The 17,223-nt window shown below is 42.8% G+C and overlaps 1 protein-coding gene across 1 annotated transcript; it reads right to left on the bottom strand.

The window, feature by feature from the left end:
- Window positions 1–10,267: 10,267 nt before the first annotated feature.
- Window positions 10,268–16,718, bottom strand: LOC133385274 (uncharacterized). The gene is made up of 2 exons (XM_061627954.1): window positions 14,851–16,718; window positions 10,268–12,529 (listed from the first exon to the last, which is right to left on the bottom strand). The coding sequence occupies exons 1-2, from the start codon at window positions 16,171–16,173 to the stop codon at window positions 12,467–12,469; spliced, it is 1,386 nt and encodes a 461-aa protein (XP_061483938.1). The 5' UTR covers window positions 16,174–16,718; the 3' UTR covers window positions 10,268–12,466.
- Window positions 16,719–17,223: the final 505 nt, after the last annotated feature.

Here is a 17,223-nt window from a genome sequence, read left to right as displayed (position 1 = left end):
CTGTTGCATGGAGGCAAGAAGTCTCCCCAGGAATTACTTCAGAGCTTGATTTGAATGAGCGTTGAGTATTTCTATGTGCCAGCCAGGATGCTGATACTGATAGATCTCTTATGACCAAATTAGACATCACAGTAGCCAAATCACGTGTTTAATCCAGGGAGGAGTTGAAATAAGCCAGACTGCTTGGTTTATTTCAGCTCCTCCCTAGACCTAAAGACTTTTATTGATGCTTGGAGCCATGGAGGAGTTACAAATATGCACAAAGACAAAAGAATATAAGAACAGCTCTGCTGGATCAGACCAAAGGCTCATGATAGTCCAGCATCCTGTTCTTACAACAGCCAACCAGATACCTATGGGAAGTCCACAAGCAGGGCAAGGGAGTGCACCTTGGATTGGCAATGTGTTTTCCTAAACACAGGAAGACAGGTAGTTACAGAGTTGCCTAGGCACATGGGGACACTCCCCTGTCTTCTGGTGCTATGCTGCAGAACAGCACTGGGAAAGTGTCCCCAAGTTGCCTAGGAAACAGGCAGCTCTCTTTGTCTTCCATCACAGTGCTGCCATTTGCCACAAAACAATGTGAGAATAATGAAATGATGCTGATTAACAGTAACAGTAGAGAGGTAGATTGTTGTGGCTGCCAGGTTTTTTAACATTTGCAAGAAAAGTGAGTTAAAATGATTGGGAGGACCAGGAGGTACAGTTCACACCCCACCCTATCCACAAAATACATGAAAAAATTCACCCTAAATTTTTCATGAATAACGCCTTAGCTCAGCCTTACTTTAAATCTAGATACACCACAATCATGTAGAAAAGAGGGGCATGGTGTTCTGATTTAAGGAGCAACAGGGGCATGTGGCTGAGGACTCCAGAATGCTTCCTACCAACCACAGTTTACCTTCCTGCTGCCCATCTTCCCAAGCACCTTTATCCCAGCTGCAGCTCCAGTACTGGAAGTTAGTCTGAATAAGAAAAAAGATATCTAGGGAGAGGGTCTGGAGGAAAGTAAGCTGCAGGAGGAGGAGGAGGATTCAGGTCCCCTCACAAACAATCCCCTTTGCTTCTTAATCCCCCACCCCAATTTTCTATTTGATTGTGCTGTGACTAGCAATGGAGAAGAAATTCAGTTCAGTTTGCATTAAAAAATGAACCTCCCTAATTCTCATTTTCTTAAACAATATGCAAACTGACACATGGCCATCCTTAAACATTCACACTCCTCTGAATTTTGCAGTGCTCTTCTCCTGACCAGTAATGTGTACAAAAAGGCACATAGTAGGGTAAACTGTGCATAAAAATGATTGGTTTAGTGAAAATAACATATGCATTGTATTAGGGAACATTGTGGTACAAAAGTGTGTATATTAGGCAAAATTTCATACAAGCATGCATATTCGGAGAAATTAGCTGATGAATTTTCATTACTTTTTTAAAAAAAACACAACAGAAACTGATGTGGAACTTAAGATTTGAAAAATAAGAAACTGAGAGAAGTCCCGCTCCATTCGCCTGAGCGGAGCCTGGGCGGGCAGATGGGGCATATTTGTGGCCAGGGGTTGAAGCCCTGACTGCCATTTTAGAGGGCAGCAGTCATGCGTCGCACGGAGAGTGTGTGCACAGCATGTTGTGTGGGGGTGGGGCATAAGGGTTTATTTAAGCCCACACTGCCCTCCTAAACCTCCTCTTGGTGCACAATGCCCACCCTGCCCTCCTGTTGCTATAGTGAGATCTGGATCGCTTTGGGGCTGAATAGGAATTTTTATCCTGCCCACCCATGTTGGAGGGCAGGTTTTTTGCCTACTTCACACTGTGTAATGGGATGGAATTAGGTTAGGGGGCGTCATGGTTACTAGCTTATTTCAGCTAATTTGGCTAATTCAACTATGTTAAATTCCCCAAGTTGGATTAGGCTATCTGGTCACTTGTGCAACATGGTGCAGGAAGGGAAGTAGGTAAGGACAGCTAGGTGACCCCCTTAGGCACCTTGGGAGGTGACTGGTGGCTCCAGAGGCCTACCAGTCAGGGCTTTATGGCCCAAGGGCACGATATGGGCTGCTTTTGGGGCCAACTAACCTCATCCATCTGGAGATGTAGGGCCCCGGGGTGGTGATGTGGGAAGGCCCCCCTGCTCACCTACAGGGTGTGGCGGGGGTAAGGGGTAAGCAGAATGGCTTGCTCTTGCCACAGCAGGGGCTGGTCACCCAATAGCTATATTGCAACTGCTTGCTTATAGACAGTTCCCTCACCTAGGTTTCCCCCCTGCAGGTTTATTTTAAGGGGTTTGTTTGAAGTTTAATGTAGTAGCCTTTTCTCAACCTAGCTTGCTGTGTCCATGTACTATTTCAACCCTTGGCCACAAACCAAAACTGACAGATTCATCCATCCCTAACTGTAGCAGATCTAAGTTTAATGCACATTTAGGTAGCATGTCTAATTTGCCCCATAAAAGAGGGAAGGTCTTGAGAGGAAATGTTAATAGTACTGTAGCTCTCACAGTTTGAAGACATAAGGATATTCATTTCTACATAATGGTGTGGAAAGAAAAGAAGCTAAAACAAGTATGACTTTAAATGGAACACAGATTGCTAACGAAAGTATTTGAGATAGTGACATATTAAGTGTAAATTAGGCAGTGAAACTGTTCAATTCCAGTCTCAAGGAATTTATTTAGTTTGAGCGAATCTACTTGTGTTAAGAAAAGCTAGGTATTGATTTAAAACATACCAGCAAACAAAGTATTTTATTTTACACCTCAAGCAATGAGAAAGGCTGTTGAAACCTGGGGCTTTAGAGTAGAAAAATAAAGCAAGCTTCAAGATACCATGTCCTAAATGGCTTCTCAGCTATTTTTGATCAGTTTTCTTACCGGTAACCAATAGTATAAATATGGTAGTTGGAGACCATTTGTGTCAAATTTGTAACATGTATAGGTCTCACTTCTATGGTGTGTATGTGTATATATATTCTCTAATAGGCAAAAAATCTTGTGGTTTAAGGATGTACCTATAGGCAACATATATGTCTATCAAACTTTAAAAAGCAGGGAAATTGGGCAGCTATGTGAATGCACCAGCGGAGCAGGAGACCTGACCTCCTCTCTGAGATGTTGTACTGCCCTACACATTTGTAAAAATGCAAAGACAATTTGGGTTGGTCTTTCACAGTCCAATCCACTTCCTGTGTAGTTTGGAAGAATTTGATAACATGTGCCTCTGAGCAATCCCCACACCTTTACAAGTGCGACTGGTGGGGACACGAGATAGGGCCTTTTTGGTGGCTGCCCCTAGGCTCTGGAACTCCCTCCCTAGGGAGGCAAAAATGGCCTCCTCTGTGCAGTCCTTCCACCGACAGCTAAAGACTTCTTTCTTCCGGCAGGCCTTTAGAACTGAAGGCTTTAAGGGTAGTGATTGAAGAGGGTTTTGTATGTTATTGTTTTACTTGTATGCTCTTAAACTGGGTTGCAGTATTTTAAGTGTATGTCTAATTGGTTTTAACATCTTAATAGTTTATGTTTTAATGCTGATTTTTATATGTTTATATGTTTTATATGTTTATATGTTCTTAATGATATGTACTTACTTTTATCTGGAAGCCGCCTTGAGTTCCAGTTTGGAAAAAGGGTGGGGTATAAATAAAGATATTATTATTATTATTATTATTAGTAGTAGTAGTAGTAGTAGTAGTAGTAGTAGTAGTAGTAGTAGTAGTAGTAGTAGTAGTGAATTTCCCTGCTTTTTAGTCTGGGAGATAAGAAAAGGGATCCTATGCAAGTTTGCTGAAAATGGATTGATCATTTGCATGCTTACTGAGTTCAGTGGGATGTACTCCCCTGCAATCATGCTTAGGATAGGTGAAACTGACCACAGGGGATGGGGAGGGGAGGAGGGGGAGAGGAGCAGGCAGGAGGGAGGAGGAGGGTAGGTTTGATCATTTGCATGTTTATTGAGGTCAGTGGGATTTACTCCCATGCAGTCATGATTAGGATAGGTAAAACTTACCATGGGGAGAGAAGCCTGGAGTGGGCAGCAGAGGAGTAAGGAGGAAGAGGGGAGGAGAGGAAGAAAGGAGGAGGAAGGAACAGGAGAGGGGAAGGAGGGGAAGGTCTGATCATTTGCATGCTTATTGAGTTCAATGGAATTTACTCCTGTGCAATCATGGCTAGAATAGGTAAAACTGACCATGGGGGAGGAGGAGGGGGAGAAGAGAGGAGAGGAGAGGAAAAGAGAAAGGGGGGAAGAAAGGAGGGGGATGAAGGAAGGGGAGGGAAGAGGCAAAAGGGAGGTGATGGGAAGGAGGAGGGGGGAGGGCAGGTTTAATCATTTGCATACATTGAGTTCAATGGGATCATGCTTGAAAATGAAACGGACTGCCTTCAAGACGATTCCAACTTATGGCGACCCTATGAATAGGGTTTTCATGGTAAGCGGTATTCAGATGTGGTTTACCACTGCCTTCCTCTGAGGCAGAGAGGCAGTGACTGGCCCAAGGTCACCCAGTGAGCTTCATGGCTGTGTGGGGATTTGAACCTTGGTCTCCGAGGTCATAGTCCTAGGATAGGTAAAATTGACCATGGGGGAGGAGGAGGGAGAAGGGCAGAGGGGATGGGAAGGAGAAGGAGGGGAAGGAGGGATTGGAAGGGGCTGGGGAGGGGAAGGGAGGGGTGAAGGAAGGGAAAGGGAAGGTGCAAGAGGGAGGGAATAGGAGGGAGGAGCAGAGGAGGGCAGGTTTGATCATTTGCATGCTTTTTGAGTCCAGTGGAATTTACTCCTGTGCAATCATGCGTAGGATAGGTGAAACTGACCTGGGGAGGGGAGGGGGAGGAGGAGCAGGGAGGGGGGAAGAGAGGAGATTGGGTGGGTGGGCACTGGGCAGAGGGGAAGCCCCTTTCCTTTCCAAAAGGAAAACATTGTGAACATTATTCTTTTTCATGGTTTACCCCACCTTTTAATTCTAGAGAAGGCACATGTAGCCTCCCACCCAAATTTAAACCAAAGCTGTCACTGGCCACATCCACACCAGACCTTTATTTCACCTTAGACAGTCATGGCTTCTCCCAAAGAATCCTGGGAAGTGTAGTTAGTGAAGGGTGTTGTGAGTTGCTAGAAGATGCCCTGTTCCACTCACAGAGCTTCAATCAGAGTGGCTGACTGTTAAACCACTCTGGCCACTGGAGCTCTGTCAGGAGAATAGGAGTCTCCTCTCAGCATCCTTCACAAACTACACTTCCCAGGATTCTTTGGGGGAAGACATGACTGTCTCAAGTGAAATAAAGATCTGGTGTGGGTGTGGCCCCCTGATTAGGCAAGCCCAGCAGCTATGAGTCTGGCTTTTAGAACACTGACAGTTGGTTCTTACTGAGCATACCCAACATTTCTTTGAGTTCAAGCCAAAACTTCTTAAATTAATTAAAAATCAGCCAGGCATTTTTTAACCTTTAAACTGCAGACAATGAAGGTCAGAGTATGGGGCAAGGTCACTAATAGGATTACTGGTACTCTGTGGACATGGCTGATTTTTAAATAATTTCAACACATTATTAGAACTCTGATAGAAAAAAGTCCAAAACAGGTCTGTTTTCTCTCTCTCTCTTTTTAGACTGTGAACTCTCTATTCTCTCTGACTGTTTTGTGTATTGCCATGAAAATTTAGAGGGTTGTTAAGCAAGTGTTTCTAAGTTCAGGACTATACATTTTATAAGGTTTTGTTTTGAAATGGGAAGGATCAGAATGGCATGGGGTATTTTCAGTTTAACATTGCAGAATGCAAAAAATCCACGCTGACTATAGTATAGAGCTACTTTTGTGGCTGTATAATAAGTCTGACTATTTTTCAAGCCAATGAAAAAAATCTCTTTTTTTAGCTATTTCTAATTGAACACAAACAAACTGCTAGCAATAAAATCTTTAGAGCACTGAAGCTTAGATTATAAGATTTGCAGAAGCATGTAACTGATGACTTTGTCTAAGGACAATGTTTTTCACATAAAAAGATGTAGGAACACAGGAAGAGCCCTAAGGCATGAGACCAACATCCTATCTAATCCACCATCATGTTTCCCAGTGTTTAGTCAGATGTTATATGGGAAGCCCACAATCAGGACATGAGCACAATATCCCTTTCCTCAGAAACTAATATTCAGAGACATGCTGTTTTTGATCACAGGGGTAGTATATAGCCATCATTTAGGCCTCATTGACCATGATTTTTTCTAAGCTATGAGTTTGTCCAACTCCACTGCCTTGTGCTTAAAAAGAAATAAAAGGATTGAAAATTTCCCAAATTAAATTAATAGTCTCCCACTATGGCTTTTAACAAGCCAAACTGGGCAGATAAATATTGGGCAGAAAAGTTGTAGCATGAACAGTTTCAACCCCATATTAAAAGCTTCATGTATCAGCCTCTGGACAACTCTGCTATATGGTTTAAAGCAGAGGCTGGGAACATTTGGCCCTCCAGATGTTGCTGAACTACTATTCTGATCAACTCCAACAAGCATGGCCAATTGTAGTTGTAGTTCAGCAAGATCTAGAGGGCCAAATGTTCCCTACCCCAATCTAAAGCCTTGTCTAAGAATGAATAAGGAAAAAAAAATCCACAGAGTACTTAAAATCATCTCAGTGCTACAATTTGAGATAAGATGGTCAATAATCTTAATCTTCATGTTGCTCAAAGTTTCTCCATATATCAAAAACAGGTTTTTGGTTTTTTAAAATGAACACATGTATATTTCTTTCTTCAGATGGCATTGTCTGTGATGATGTTTTATATTTTAACAAGGCATCCATGGTCTGTTTTGAAAAACAAAACAAAAATCAAAACAAGTCAAATGGTGGTTTCCCATTTTTACTTTGACTAATGAGTCAAGTATCAGATTTGTGAATTACAGATGTTACCTGCACTGCACAATAAAGACTCATGCTGTATTGTGATAACTTTGGGAAACTTAACTAAAGAGGCCATTTCCATAGAGCAGAGATACTACCAGGTGAAATCAATCTTGCTGCTGTTAGCATGGTGTAGCATACTGTTTGTATTTTAAATTATTTAGACGATTGAGAGACTTTATTTACAGGCAAGGTAATTGATTTTCATAGCAGGGATATTGAATGCTAAAAAAACAGATTGTATGACTTGGAAAAATGTTTTCTGCTGGAATCTTTCTTAAACTACAAAATATGAATAGAGTAGATCTCACAGCAGAAGCTTTTAGAATAGCAAGCAGCAAGTTGAGTAGGTTGGCATATTCTACTGCCTATGGCTACATTCAGATGTGGGGTTTATTGAGTTAGTTTTAGTGATAAGAAGATAAGAAGAGCCTGCTGGATCAGGCCAGTGGCCCATCTAGTCCAGCATCCTGTTCTCACAGTGGCCAACCAGGTGCCTGGGGGAAGCCCGCAAGCAGGACCCGAGTGCAAGAACACTCTCCCCTCCTGAGGCTTCCGGCAACTGGTTTTCAGAAGCATGCTGCCTCTGACTAGGGTGGCACAGCACAGCCATCATGGCTAGTAGCCATTGATAGCCCTGTCCTCCATGAATTTGTCTAATCTTATAATGGTAATGCTTCTGTCCTGATTTATTTATTTATACCCTGCCCTGCCTCCCAGTAGCAGACCAGGGCATACCTGTTGCATTATGGAACTGTGGTTTTTTGACTGATATACTGTGATGTCATGCTAAATTTCATTCACACCAGTGGGCATGGTGTGATGCAACAATGAATGTCACTGGACATGTTGCCACTCCCCCATCCTGTCCACACACATGCAATTCCATCCCCCATGAAAATTACAGAACTGTATGCTGGTATACCACTCCAAATTTTGTCACTTTGCTCCTGCAATTTTCTAGGTTAATGGGGTTGCAAACAGGTTTTTTCTAGAAGCAATTAACATGGAAATGAGTGCTCAATTTCCAATATATTCAGCTAGATTTCCAGAAGTAGATTTTACATCATGTGAAATACCAAATAAAATGTGGAAATTATCAGGTAAGGAAATATTGGGAAAACAGAATAAACTGCTGTCTGAATGCAGCCTACATCATCTTTAATAAACTGTCTACAGTGTGACACTTTGAAAACTAAGTAACTCTTTTCTATTAATCCAAAGGAGGATAATAATATAAGTATCTGCAAGGCTGTTCCAAAGGATCTGCTAGCAGGAGGTATGTCTTATGGAGTTAATATTTGTATCTGTCTCTCTAACTGATATAAAGGAAATTCAGAATTTGGCCATTAATACACAGTCCTGTACAGACGAGCATGGTTTGAGAGACAGCAGAATGTGGCTGCAATAAACAGATCAAAGGACCAATTCTGTATGACATGGAGCTCAATCTGATTATTTTGCAATAGCATGAAGACTGAAGTTGGTTATGTTTCAGAGTGCCCATGAGGAACTCGGTTTGAAACATGTGGGACTCATTAAAAGGTTTCCTTCCATCTTTTGACTTCCAAAAATGCCTTAAAACAGCCCTCAACTTTATTTATACAATTATTTGTATCCTGCCTTTCTGCCATCAAAACGACCCCCTGAAGTTACTCATAGTGTTAAAATCATACAATGTAAAAACTAACAGCGGAAAAGAAATAGCAGTCAAGAATTTGAAACAGTCTATAAAAGTGTGACCTGCTCACCTAACAGTCATCAGGTGGTGATGAGACCAATTGGACCATTACTGGAAGGATGTTCCAGACACCATATACATAGCGCCTGGCATGCCAGTGACCCAAAGATTACATGGCCAAACTCATGAAAATTCTTCTTCTTTTCTTAACGAATTACAGATGCAGGAGAGACTGAATTTCCCTGAGAAGGGAGGGAAAGCTTCTTTCTTCATTCCCCCTGCCCCATGATCAGAACAAAGATTGGAATGGAGATGCTCCCTGTGTAATTAGGAGCCTTGGAGTCCTACCCTGCAAATGCACCATACCCAAACTTTATCCCAATGGACCACTTGAAAATCGCTGATGGGTGTGGTGGATCACTTAGTGATGTTTCTACCTGTTGTAATGATTGTAATGTGCTGTGTTAGGTGCTGTTTAATTTGTAATTGTATTTTCATTGCTTCTTTTATTTCTTATTGTATTACAATTTGCATTCCACTGAATTTCAATGGTAAAATACAATAGAACTAAAAGAAGCAATAAAATACATTTAGAAATCTATATGGATATTTAATGCTGACATGCTGCGGGCCACCTGAATGAAGCTTGTGGACCACAGTTTGGGAACCTTTGCTTTAAAGCATATTGAAAGCACATTTTCCTCCCAAAGAATCCTGGGAACTATAGTTTGTTAAGGATGTTGGGAACTGCAGCTCTGTGACAGGACAAACTACTGTTTCCAGGATTCTTGCGGGGGGTGCTCTGAATGTGCTTTAAATGTATAGTGTGTACACAGCCCTAGTCACATGGGAAGAGGCAATTTCCCTTTTGATTACAGTGAAGAGATAAACCTCCCTTCACAGGAAAAATCAGTGCTTTGCCTTGCCAGGGTGAATCAGTGTCCCCCATGCCTGTAGTTAGTTAAGGAAAAAACAAGATATGTAGCTGTCATTTATTTATACGCTGCTTACTTGCCAAAATGGCTTCTAAGTGGGTTTACAAGCCTTAAGTGCACATTTAGTTTAGTTGTAACACCATTCAATGGATAAAGTTCTACAGAAAGGCAAATATGAATGAACTTTCTACTGAACTCTTGAACGCTATGTATTGTAGTGCTGCTTGTGCCCACTCTGGCATGGAAACCATAGAAATGCCTTGAGGATTCTGCAGTGATTCATTGCCTATTCTTGTGCTGAAGACTTTTAAGCTCCAGTTTGTAATTTATGCATCCATTGTAATTTGGAATCCCTGTGTTCCAGAAAATAGACATTCAGTGTCAAATTATTATGCAAGTCTTTCAGGAGAATGGAGAGGATAATGCAAAACTGGAAACAAATTGTCTGTTAGAAAGAAAGCAGGGGGGAAAAGCAATTTCTTCATGGTGCTAGAGACAAAGGGATCGGCATAAGGGGAAAGTATCTCATCCATTCAGTGAAAAAGGAGTATATAACTCTAGACAATCCTGCACAAAAAATCCTTCATAGCAATCCATTTTCAAAGCTAACCTACTAACTGTGCAAGGAAAGGCGATTAGGCCCTCCTAAAGCATCAAGTTTGCCAGGTCAGAAGCATCCAAACCCTGAGGTTTTGGGTGCGGGCCCTAGTGATGTCAGAGGGGCATGCCTGAGTGATGTCATGGGTGTAGTGAAAGCAGGGAGTTCCCCTCCTCCTACTTTTACTGTCCCAGGAATCAATCCCCAACCTTGGGCAATTGATCCTAGCAACCTGGTCTGCTAGGGCTGTGTATGCTTACACCAACCCTGCACGGTAGTACTGCCACCACCCTTCTATTGGTTAAACACTCTGGGGTGAAGGGACCCCCAGAGCCCACTGAACACCCAAGCCTCTCAGGACCAGAGGCTCAATACCCTCCTGGCCCCTTCAGAAGTCTTAAGTGAAAATGTTCCTCTAGTACACGGTAGTTTGGTCAAGCAGCCAGGACTGAACTTAGTAACTGAACCCCTTCTCTGGAATAAACACACGTTGCTTTAAAATAAGTAAAGTTTATTAAAAAAAGAAAATAAGAAAAGGGGTAAAGGGTACAAAAGATAAAAAGGTACATACAATTAATTTGGAGCAGCAAATCAAATCCTAAAACCAACACCCAAAAGGGGCAAGGTATATAACAAACAAGATATAAAGGTTCTTGGCACAAAAATGAAAATAATAAAACTAACTGCCTCAATTGTACTTACAAGCCTCAGCTCTGTCTCAGGAGTTAGTGTCCTTCCCCTCAGGGACGGCCAGTCAGGAAGTATAGTGGAGCCACCGCAGAGCATCACCATAAGCAAGGTGGTGCCCACAAGTGGAACACAGCCCAAGAGCTGAGGCCTTCTCTTATAGAGAAAAATCCTTGCCTCAGCTGGGAGCAATCAACTAATTTAGCAGTTCCAGCACAGGAATGATGAAACGATGTTCCCACAGTACCAGGCCCCGTCCCTCCTGGTTTCCCATAACAAGCCGTAGGAGTTTTTACGGCCTTGACGGAACCAGGCCCCTCTTGCTGATAAAGAGGTGCCAATTTGCAGTAAGCTGATACAGCTGGGGCTGTAAAAATCACCGGGTCTCCGGGATGAAAAAATATCAAAGGATTTAACTATCTATGACCAGGGACCCAGGAAAATAATTAAGGGGATCAAACAGGCATGACACGCCCCCTTTCGAGGAAGATGACATCAAAGGTTGAACACCTTTGATATCATCGCTCTAGAAGACATCAAAAAAGATTATCACCTTAAAATACAAACTAAATTATACATTTATTAAAAAGAATTTCAGGCATAACATGGCAAGATCAGTTACAAATCACAAGATCAGCATTAATCATCTAAATGATACATACGAGATAGAGCATCGGCGGCTTTATTATTCTTCCCAGCCACATGATTTATGGTAAAATCAAAATCTTGTAATAACAGAGCCCACCTCAATAGTTTTTGGTTTGAATTCTTCATTCTGGACAACCAGCACAGGGGAGAGTGATCCGTTTGCAATTGGAAGTGACGTCCCCAAAGATACGGCCTTAATTTCTCCAGGGCCCAAACTATAGCAAGACACTCCTTCTCAATGGTCGCTAGATGGCGCTCTCGCTCTATTAGCTTTTTACTCAGATAGGCTACAGGGTGGAGTTCTCCATCCGTATCCTTCTGCAAGAGTACAGCACCCAAACCAAAATTACTAGCATCAGTCTGTACCACAAAGGGTTCAGCAAAGTCTGGGGCTTTTAAAACAGGGTAATTTATTAATGCAGCCTTTAAAGCCTCAAAGGCCTGTTGGCAATCGGACGACCACACCACTCGTGCTGGTTTGCATTTCTTACACAAATTAGTCAAAGGAGTGGCAAGACTACTGAAGTGGGGAGTGAAACGCCGATAGTAACCAGCAAGACCCAAGAATGACTGAACTTGTTTCTTGGTTTGAGGTATTGGCCAATTAGTAATTGCTTCAATTTTGGCATCCAAAGGTTTCAAACAGCCACTACCCACCCTATGGCCTAAATAGGAAACCTCTCCCAACCCAAATTGGCACTTCTGGGCTTTAATGGTAAGTCCTGCATCCTGCAGCCTTTGAAATACAGTTCTTAAGTGTTTCACATGGGATTCCCAATCCCCACTATACACCGCGATATCATCAAGATAGGCGCAGGCGTAATCTCCTAAACCATTCAGGACAGAATTTATTAATCTCATGAACGTACTAGGAGCATTCCTAAGCCCAAAACTCATCATTTTAAATTGATACAAGCCCATATGGGTAACAAAGGCAGATTTCAAGACAGCATCTTCATCTAGGGGTACTTGCCAGTAACCCTTAGTTAGGTCCAAGGTGGTGATGAACTTAGCAGCCCCCAACCTTTCAATCAGATGGTCCATCCTGGGTAAGGGGTATGGATCCACTTGGGTGATTGAATTTAATTTCCTGTAATCCACACAAAAACGAATTTCATTAACATCCTTCTTGGCTACCAGCACAATGGGGGAAGACCAGGGGCTAACAGAAGGTTCAATAACCCCTAAGTCTAACATGGCCTGTATTTCTTTTTCCACCGCTTTAGCATGTGGCCCAGTTACCCTATAAGGGGAGGACTGCATTGGTGGATGATCACCTGTCAAAATAGAATGTTTTGCCAAATGTGTTTTTCCTGGCTTACTAGAAAACAAAGATTGAAAATCTACCAAAACTTGGCGTAGTTGTGAACATTGTTCATATTCCAAGTTATCAGAAAAAATAACCTCATCAATACCCCCTTCTTGTTGACTTTCTGCCACTAGGTCCACAAACCCTTCTTCCTGCTCTTTCGCCCTAGTGCAGGCCAAAACCAGCTTTGCCCTAGACCAAAATTGCTTAAGGGTATTAATATGGTAAACCCTTGGTTTCTTTTTTGAATCAGGATAGGCCAATAAGTAATTGGTATCACTCAGTTGTGCCTTAACCAGCATAGGCCCAATCCAGGCTACTGACAACTTAGATCCTGATTGTGGTTTTAACACCAGCACCTCAGAACCCACTGCAAAACGATGTGCCTTAGTATGAGAATCATAATAAGCCTTTTGCTGTTGCTGGGCTTCTGCTAAATTCTCATGGGCAGTCTCCAATGCATCCTTTAGGGTCTCACGCAAGTTTTGTAAATATGTGGTTACTGGTACAGAAGAGAATTCCATCTTTCCTTCCCAATCTGCCCTTAACAAAGACAGGGGACCTGTAATATCCCTGCCAAATACCAACTGATTTGGAGAAGATTTTAAACTGGCCTGGGGGGTATCTCTATAGGCAAACATAAGAAACGGCAAGGCCACATCCCAGTTACCTGAATGTTTTACAGCATGTGCCCTTAACATTCTTCCTAGAGTCAGGTTCAGACGTTCACAAAGTCCATTGGATTCATGCTGTCCAGGCACAGACATCACATGTTCTATCCCAGCAATCTCCCATAGCTTTTTAGTGAGTTTAGCTACAAAACCTGGGCCTTGATCTGATAAGATAACTTTTGGGCATCCCCACCAAGAAAAAATTTCTAATAGAGCCTTTGAAATAGCCGTGGCAGTAATGCTGCTTAGAGCTACTGCTTCAGCAAATCGTGTTGCATAATCTATATAAGTCAAAATAAATTTCTTCCCACTAGGCGTCACATTCAGTGGACCAAGAATATCCACTGCGACCCGGGCAAATGGTTCTGCTATGATCTCAGAAACTTGCATAGGCATTTTAGGGTGATCCCTAGCATGTCCTACTAACTGACAGGTTAAACAGCTTTTACAAAAATCCTGCACCCCTTTTGCAATCTGGGGCCAATAAAAGCAACGAGTTACTCGTGCTAAAGTTCTTTTTATTCCCAAATGGCCTCCACTGATAGCATCATGAGCCAATTGTAACACTTCCAGCCTATGCGCTGATGGAACTACCAGTTGTTTAACAGGTTTCCAATCCACAGATGCACCCTGCGGCACATGCTCTCTGTATAACAACCCATTTTTCCAATAGAATCTTACGGTCACAGATTTAGACAATTTCAAGGGAGCATTGTCTGCAGCTTCCCTACATTTTTGCAAACTTTCATCTTGTAGGAGAGCTTCCCTAAACGCCTTAGAACGAACAGAATTTAATTTCAACTCTTCCTCAGGAGATTCAACAGCATCCCTATTCCCAGCTCCGTTTGGCAGCGGCTGGTTTAAATCATCAACTTCTCGTGTCACAGCACCATCTAGTGGTAAAATTTCAATATCAGGTTCGCGCTCTAATTTCTTAACTGCACTTCTAGTTAAAACATTTACATTCACATCTCCAGCCTTCTGATTATGTAAATAATGTGCATAGGCAATATCATTCCCCAACAGGAAATCAAAAAACTGGTCAGAGTAATCATGAATTAATACTCTATGTTTTCCCGACCAGTTTTTATATGAAATCCAAACATCAGCCACATCACAAAGTTTATTAGACATCCCATAAACATGTACTGACGCTTTAATCCCTGGTAAAATTAATTCAGGCGGAATTAAATGGCGAGATAAACTCGATGCCTCACTGCCCGAATCGCGAAAGGCCGTTAACTTAACATAATTCACAAAAATAGTCTCTTTAAACATTTTGTTGGACCAAGCAATCTGGCCAGGCAAACAGGAATAGTTAACGTTGTCTGCAGGGAGTCGTTCCTTCTCTCCCTTCCCGCTTTGGAGTAGTTCCTGGGTTGGCTTTTTCCTTCCACCCCCCTTCTTTTCTCCCGGTTGAATAACACTCACCGCAGGAGTCTGTTTACTTCCTTTCCTTTGGGTGATGGGACTATTCTCAGTACTAGGAGCTGAAAACTCCCAGTCCTGGTCGGAATTAGAATCCGAAGACGACCAACGGGAAATTTCTGGAGATGACTGCCCTCCTGGTTCTTCATAATCACGGGCTCTCTGTACTACCGCTATTTTAGTCCCTTTGCTGACACTCACATTCTGCTTCTTACTCAGTTGGGAACACTGGTCCTTTCTGTGCCCCGGTTGTTTACATAGAAAGCATAAATTCTCCAAAACTGCTTTACTCGGTTGGTAAACTGGCGGACGCACGGGAACAGCAGCAGGAACAGAGCTCTCCCCTTTGTCCTCCGACTTAACTACAGATGGCCACGTTTTTTTCTTCCACTCACTTCCTCCACCCGCTGGTTGATTCCCTTTGTAATTGCCCGGTTTTTTAACATATGCTTTAGGCAATTCCTCTTTGTCCTGAAAGGAATCTAGTTCATCAGCATAATGACCGGCTTCTTGCAAGCTTTTTGGCTTTTTGCCTCGCACCGCTGCGGCAAGCTCTCTTGGCAACATTTTGTAAAATTTCTCCAGAGTATACACAGTCCTTAACTGCTCAAAAGTATTAGCTTTTGCAGCTGCAATCCACAAATCCATAGCTTGAGCAGTACGAGCGCTTAATGCTGAAAACGTCTCTTTTGATTTTTTTGTCAAAGTCTCAAACTTTTGGTAACATGCCCTGGTGGATAGCGCAAACTGGGCTGTTGCCAATTTTACAAAGTTTTCATAATCATCAGCTAGCTCTCTCGGGAGTTTACACATTAGACTTCTTAACTCTCCCTTTCCTTGAGTGCGTAGAATTTTCATCCAGTATTTTTTGTCTAAAGACTGGTCCACACACGCTTGCTCAAAGATTAAAAAAAACTCGGAGATATCCTCTCCCGCTTGATAAAACGGAAAATCTGCTGGATCCGCTCCTCCCAAACACACTCTGCCAGACCTCAGTCCTTGGCTTGGTGGGGCAAAAGCTTGTTGTTGTTGTACAAGGGTAGTCATAAGAGCCATCTGTTTCGAGAAGAAGTTGTGCATTTCTGCCCACATATCCATGGGTGGCACACCCCCACTCTGGCTAACTTGGCTATCCATACTCCGTCGACCCCGTACCGGTGACGGTGCTCGTTCTCCCTCCGGAGTAAAGCTTTGGACTGGCAGCCCCTCTGCGCTGCCTCCTGCTGCTTCAAAATTGCCTTGAGGTAACATCTCTGTTTGTTCCTCATCACTACTCTCAGTGGAAACCTGATCTAATGCCTTCTTTTGTTTAGATCTTGTATCCATCCTGACTTTCCAAAAACAACAAACCTTTGTGCCAGAATCTTTAATAATTGTAATTTATCCAATTGTACCTTTTCCACAACTATGTTTAACCAGAGATAGGTTCAGTCTTTTTCGACCCCAAACGCTGCCAACATGTAGTGAAAGCAGGGAGTTCCCCTCCTCCTACTTTTACTGTCCCAGGAATCAATCCCCAACCTTGGGCAATTGATCCTAGCAACCTGGTCTGCTAGGGCTGTGTATGCTTACACCAACCCTGCACGGTAGTACTGCCACCACCCTTCTATTGGTTAAACACTCTGGGGTGAAGGGACCCCCAGAGCCCACTGAACACCCAAGCCTCTCAGGACCAGAGGCTCAATACCCTCCTGGCCCCTTCAGAAGTCTTAAGTGAAAATGTTCCTCTAGTACACGGTAGTTTGGTCAAGCAGCCAGGACTGAACTTAGTAACTGAACCCCTTCTCTGGAATAAACACACGTTGCTTTAAAATAAGTAAAGTTTATTAAAAAAAGAAAATAAGAAAAGGGGTAAAGGGTACAAAAGATAAAAAGGTACATACAATTAATTTGGAGCAGCAAATCAAATCCTAAAAGCAGCACCCAAAAGGGGCAAGGTATATAACAAACAAGATATAAAGGTTCTTGGCACAAAAATGAAAATAATAAAACTAACTGCCTCAATTGTACTTACAAGCCTCAGCTCTGTCTCAGGAGTTAGTGTCCTTCCCCTCAGGGACGGCCAGTCAGGAAGTATAGTGGAGCCACCGCAGAGCATCACCATAAGCAAGGTGGTGCCCACAAGTGGAACACAGCCCAAGAGCTGAGGCCTTCTCTTATGAGAAAAATCCTTGCCTCAGCTGGGAGCAATCAACTAATTTAGCAGTTCCAGCACAGGAATGATGAAACGATGTTCCCACAGTACCAGGCCCCGTCCCTCCTGGTTTCCCATAACAAGCCGTAGGAGTTTTTACGGCCTTGACGGAACCAGGCCCCTCTTGCTGATAAAGAGGTGCCAATTTGCAGTAAGCTGATACAGCTGGGGCTGTAAAAATC

Source organism: Rhineura floridana, chromosome 5 (genome assembly GCF_030035675.1).
Source record: "Rhineura floridana isolate rRhiFlo1 chromosome 5, rRhiFlo1.hap2, whole genome shotgun sequence".
NCBI classification, from domain to species: domain Eukaryota; kingdom Metazoa; phylum Chordata; class Lepidosauria; order Squamata; family Rhineuridae; genus Rhineura; species Rhineura floridana.
Note: the sequence above shows the minus strand (reverse complement) of the source record. Positions and strands in the feature narration are given on the sequence as shown.

Excerpts from the sequence above, each read along its gene's own strand:
- LOC133385274 (XM_061627954.1), bottom strand. The coding sequence starts at position 16,173 with ATGGATACAAGATCTAAACAAAAGAAGGCATTAGATCAGGTTTCCACT. Across the intron at positions 12,530-14,850 it reads GAAGTAAACAGACTCCTGCG|GAAATTAAATTCAATCACCC; the intron begins GTGAGTGTTATT and ends TGTGGATTACAG.